The 5,922-nt window shown below is 43.1% G+C and overlaps 1 protein-coding gene across 4 annotated transcripts in view; it reads right to left on the bottom strand.

Annotated features, from left to right (window-relative positions):
• Positions 1–1,050: 1,050 nt before the first annotated feature.
• LOC125937160 (lithostathine-like) overlaps positions 1,051–5,922 on the bottom strand; it is a 224,448-nt gene continuing 219,576 nt past the window's right edge. For all 4 annotated transcript variants that reach the window (XM_049651807.1, XM_049651809.1, XM_049651808.1 and 1 more), the window contains 5 exons: positions 3,361–3,448; positions 2,689–2,807; positions 2,345–2,482; positions 1,619–1,745; positions 1,051–1,335 (listed from right to left, as the gene is read on the bottom strand). In XM_049651807.1, coding sequence (XP_049507764.1) covers positions 1,268–1,335; positions 1,619–1,745; positions 2,345–2,482; positions 2,689–2,807; positions 3,361–3,439 — 531 coding nt within the window. In that variant the 5' untranslated portion in view covers positions 3,440–3,448 and the 3' untranslated portion in view covers positions 1,051–1,267. The remainder of the gene's footprint in view (positions 1,336–1,618; positions 1,746–2,344; positions 2,483–2,688; positions 2,808–3,360; positions 3,449–5,922) is intronic.

Here is a 5,922-nt window from a genome sequence, read left to right as displayed (position 1 = left end):
ACTGACTTGACAAAAGCCATTATTTTTAAATTCTGAAAAAAAAATCTGATCTTGGGGGTGCCTACGTGGCTCAGTCAGCTTCCGACTTAGGCTCACGTCATGATCTGGTGGTTCATGAGTTCAAGAGCCTTGCACTGGGCTCTGTGCTGACAGCTCAGATCTCGAAGCCTGGAGCCTGCTTGGGATTCTGTGTCTCCCTCTCTCTCTGCCCCTCCCCCACTCGCATGCTGTCTCTCTCTCCCTCAAAGTAAATAAACATTTAAAAAAAAAATCAGGACCACCTGGGTGGCTCAGTCAGTTAAGTGTCCAACGTTGGCTGAGGTTATGATCTCACAGCTGGTGGGTTTGAGCCCTGCTTCGGGCTCTGTGCTGATAGCTCAGAGCCTAGAGACTGCTTCAGATTCTGTGTCTCCCTCTCTGCCTCTCTGTCCTCTACTCATGTTCTATCTCTCTCTGTCCCTCAAAAATAAATAAAAATGTTTAAAAAAATTTTATAATCTGATTTTGTATGGAAGGCAATTAAGTCCAGTCCCAGGAGATGAGTCCCAATTGGTCACCACAAATTATCGCAATTTCAAACATTTTTCTGGTGGTTAGTTTAAGAATAGAACTGTTTTAAGGAAGAGAGTGACAACTTCTAATGCTCTACCTGTAAGCACTATAATCATAAACCCATTCATTTTTCAATGTATTTTATAGAAGTCAGGGTCCAAGGAAGATTGTAAATTAAAGAAAAAAAATATCAATGATAGCAAATGATTACAGATGTGCTCTTCTAAGATCTTCAGATACCACTAAGGCTGTTAGTATTACAAATAGGAGGAATGTGTAATAGAATGTGTAGGTGAGTAATGTCTTTTTCTATAAACAACACAAAGGTACATGAACAGGGACTATATACTGATCATAAACACACTGGTGGGGATGTACATTTAAGAATTTTCCCTGGGGGAATAAATAACATTGGACAGAGGCAAGACCTAGAACTCCTCCCATACCCATTGTTCTTCATATTCTTGCTATGAGATAGGAGCACAAAAGCACACAACATGGAATGAAGTATTTATTATTGCTCTCTGCAATCTCAGGCCATGTAATACACAAAAAGAACATAAAGTTAAATGAATAGGGAGGAGAAATGATCAGAAGGAAGGGTCAGGTTAGAGCGTAGGGGGAGACTATTCCTTTCCAGGGTAGGTTTTCACACTTGGTCATATGTCCATGATGAGCTGCACACAAAACTCAGGCTCCTGACGTCCCACCAGACCTAGTCCTTGAACTTGCAGATATAAGGTAGCATTGCACCGCAGTTATAATCTCTCCATTTCAGATATCCTAGAGAGACAGAGGAGCTCAGGTAGATGTGGCTGGTGGAGCCCATGAACCCAAGGTACAGGCAGCCCAGATTCTGGCGTAGGATTCACAGCCTCTCCCTCATCCTCAGCAGTGTCCTACTCCAGGGGAATGGGACTCAAAGAAAGGAGAGATGAGAAGGGGTGGGAGAAGATAAACCAACCCTACATTTTCTTGCTCAAGGGGATTCTCTGACGGTCACACTGAGAAATAGGGAAAAAGAGGATGGAGAGGTCTGGCAGAAAGGAGCTCCTCTGTTACTTACCTGTGCTTGCTGACAGACTCCCACAGTAGCCGGGGTTTGGGTTGGTGGAGGGGTGTCTCTCCCAGGCAAGGTAATTCAGCACATCCGTGCTACTCCACTCCCATCCACCTGCATTGGGCTCATAGCCCTAGAGAGGATGGAGTCTAGTGAGGTTGAATGGCCATTAAAGGGCTCCTTGCAGGAACCCCTCCCCAGCATCATGGAATTTGGTCTGCTCCTCTAGATGCTGCCTGGGAGCCAAAGCTCTCCTCTGGGAGACTCCTCCTAACTCCTTGCTCTTATTGACAAATCCTGAAGCCCATAAACACAAAGACCAATAGACCCATTCAGAGTAACCTGTCACTGACTGAACAGCAACGAGTGATGCATATGTGATTAGCTTCTGAACCTCAAAGACAGTGTCTGTTCCATAGAGCAAAAATGGATCGTCTCTTCATTTAGGAATCACTCTGCACAATACGTGTAGACTCTGTGAAGCTCAGAGAACTGAATTACATGGCCTCACGTGCAAATTAAGAAGCAGATTAACTTCAGCAGAGGCAAGAGACTTCCACAGAACTCAGCTGTTCAGCTGGCCACAAGGTCCTCCCTTTTCCCCTAATATCCTCCTGTATCTCTGAGCTCCAAGGCTCTCTAGGGCATTTACTGGGCAGACACAGGGGACAGGGAGTGGGCTCGGGTGGCGATAGCAGCTTGAGAGGTTATAGAGAGAAGATGTATTCATACCTCTGTGGGATCATGGAGCCCCATCCAGATGTTTGAGTAAGTGTTTGCACTGTTCTGTACTAGGGAGGCCACAAAGGATGCCTCAGCCCCACTGAGCACAGACACAAGGTGTCCCGAGGGTCTCTTCTGGCAGGCCATCTGTGTGGGGAAGGGAGAGACTCAGGGGAGGCCTCAGACATCACTGGGAGACGGGCAGTGCAGAGGTAGGGGAGAAGAGGTATACATGCAAAAGATGAGGATGCTCACCGTCACCCCCAAGGAACTCTGGGAAATGGACCCCCCCACCCACCAGGTCTCTAGTGTACTTGCCCTTAAAACCCCGACCTGCAAATCCAAGTACTCACATCTGCGTTCATCCAGGATTTTGGTGTCATAAACAAGGCATAGCAGTGGGAGGCATAGGCCTTGGAGCCTTTGGGACACCTGATCCGTGGAGTGGGCACTTCCTTGGGCGAGTCTTCACCTAGGATGGAAGGACACAAAAGAGAGAGAAGAGGTGAATAGGAGACTGGGGATCAGGGTGGGAGGTGACCTAGAGGAACATCTATGGGGTCAGTGCTTTGGGAAGTGATGCCAAAGTCCTGACTGCCTCTCACCACTGCCAACACTTTCAGGATTTCTTGTTCTTGAACCAGCCCCACTAAATGAGGAAACCTCTCCTTTCTTTTCAGTCTAGTTCAGCAGTCCAACCCTTCCCTGCTCTAGGATACACATTCTTGCCCTGGGTCCTCATTTTCCTTCCCCTTATTTTATTTCTGTCCCTTCACACTTTCCTCTTTCGCCTACCAACATAAATGAGAGTGCACTGACAAGAAGCAAAGGACCTCCTTGCGGTGCTAGTGGACCACTGTGATGCCTGCCACCCCTGGTTACCCTGAAGGATGGTGTGGTGATGGACGAGTTACAGGCCATTTCATGGTGTGGGGATATATGTCACCAGTACCACGAGAGTCTTCCTTCTCCTCTTGGCCCTGAGCATTCGCAAGGACCCAGTGTTAGAGGCAGAGAAATCTCACCTTGGACCTGAGACAGGAGCATCAGGCAGGAGAACAGCATCCAGGACATGCTGGGGAGGTCCGTGTGAGGCCGCATCATGTCTGTGACCTGAGGAAGCAATCAGATTTCACTAAGAGAAGTGTGATCAGAGAGAGGACATATAGAGATCCTTGTCTTTCCTTTGTTAGTCTCCTAGGAATAAGTTCATCTTAGTGACATCCATCCCCTTGTATAGCTCTGGAAAGAACTAGAAAATCTGTACATGCTCCTACCCCATGAGACCTCCCAAGCCTGCCTGTGCTGAGTCTCAGAGCTCCTGTATCTGACAGAGATCCTCCTGTATCTTCCCCCAAATATGTACAGTATAGCCCTTTCAATGGTCTCATCTTCTGTCAGCTTCCACTCACCTGTCTTGCAGGGATTTGCAGTGGTTTGTCTTGTCAGAGAAGACTGTGCTTTTATAAGAAAATTAGAAGGAGGGGCACTCAAATGAATAACCGGAATGTGGAACAAGAACAAGGGTCATGGGGAAGGGCTTGGCCTGTATTCCAGGAGATTCCCGCCATGGGGAGAAGTGTCTTCCCAGTAAAGCCTGGGAATTGCCACAGATGTTGCCTCTTTCCTGTTAACACGCCAGCACTTTCCCCAAGAACAGGTGAAGTTTGAACTTTCCCTGTTCTTTGCCAAATACTTTGTTCTGAAAAACTTAAGGCAGGGGAGGCAGCCCTACGGCAGAAATTCTGATGTACATAGCTTAGAAAATATAGTAGCATTGGATAGTTAAGGAAAATGTCCAGAGTGTATTTGATTAATCAGTCAAAAATTCATTCCTGTAAGCATATATATGAATTTTTTTAAACTTTGGCCAGTAAGAGTAAAAACTTTGTCCAGTAAAAAACAAACAAACAAACAAACAAACAAACAAACAAAAAACTAGTAAGTATAAATCGGTGGGTATAGGAATTGGAAGTGCTGGTGAGTGCCAAGTATTGGGAAAAGAAAGTTGAGGGAAAAGAAAGAATTGAAACCAAGAACAGGAACAGGAACAAGTTCAGAGCTGCTTCCTCAATATTATGGCAAGGTGTGAAGGAAGCGTGGAGCGATAGTGTCTAAGTCAGAAGGAAAGCCGGGTTCATAAGGAACAGCAGGTAGACTTGCCATCTAGCTGTCTCTGTGTAGGAAGACTGAGAAATAGTTCCTCAGTTTAGTTCTGTACTCAGAAGGTAGGTACTCTGTAGGTAATCTGATACATGAAAGTAGCATTTCCATTGTGAGTTCCAGACCCACGGGTGTCTTCAAGACCCTTTCAGAGGGACTGTGAAGTTGTAATTTTCATAACAATACTAAAATGGTATTTGCCTTTTTTACTGTGCTGACATTTGCATTGATGGAGCAAAGGCAACGGTGGTTAAAAGTTCTGGTGACATGGCATTAATCAAGGCAATGGCATCAACCTGTATCCTTCATTTCCAGGCATTTACAAGAAACAAAAAAGACATTTCACTTAAAACTATCCTTGAGGAATTTGATAGAACAGTAAATACATTTAATTTTAGTAATTGCAAACCTTGAATACATTGCTCTTACTATTTTGTGTGACTAAATGGGAATCTGCGTGCTAAACTATAATGGTTGTCTTGAAGAAAAGCATTTGTAACATGGAGTTTTACTCCACGTTTTCATGGAACACAATTCTTGAAAAACGGACTAGCAGAAAAACTTTAGTTATATGCATATGGGCATACTGTTGATATTTTTTCAAATATGATAAAAACAAGTTAGTAAATATTTTTAAAATATCTGTTTTAATACGTAGTATTATAAATAGTAAATCATATGAATAAAAACTCTTTAGAATCCAATAATTTTTAGAATGTAAAAGTATCCTAAGATCAGAACAATTTGAGAACTTCTGATTAACATTAAGCTATCAATTTCTAGAAAATCTGGACCCAGATTTCACGTTACAACACAGGGATACAATCTCTAGTCTAGAAACTCTACAGGACAAATGATTCCATATTCTTAAACATGGAATTTAAGAAAATAATGCAATATAACACACTTAAGTTTTAAGAGATGTTCCAATCAAATATAATGTATGAACTATGTTTAAATCCTAATTTGAACAAATCGAATGGGAAAAATAATTATTAGACATCTGACTAAAAGTGAACATTGAAAATGTTATGTGATTATATTGCTTTTAGGTGTGATTATGGAATTATAATTATATTATTTAAGTGTTCTCATCATTTAGAGATACATAAAATACTTAACAGACGAAATAAGTTGTTCAGAATTTACTTAAAAATAATGCAGTGTGACGGGTTTCTGGGTAACTCAGTCCATTAAGCATCTCTTGATTTCAGCTCAGGTCATGATCTCCTGATTTGTGAGTTCAAGCCCTGCATCAAGCTCTGCACTGACAGCACAGAGCCTTTTTGGGATTCTCTCTCCCTCTCTCTGACCCTCCCCTGCTTGCTCTCTCTCTGTTTCTCTCAAAACAAATAAATAAACTTTAAAAGATGCACAATAATCCAGTGTAATTGAAATATAGGTGAAATGAGAGCCCATGAGGT

Source organism: Panthera uncia (genome assembly GCF_023721935.1).
Source record: "Panthera uncia isolate 11264 chromosome A3 unlocalized genomic scaffold, Puncia_PCG_1.0 HiC_scaffold_11, whole genome shotgun sequence".
NCBI classification, from domain to species: Eukaryota; Metazoa; Chordata; class Mammalia; order Carnivora; family Felidae; genus Panthera; species Panthera uncia.
Note: the sequence above shows the minus strand (reverse complement) of the source record. Positions and strands in the feature narration are given on the sequence as shown.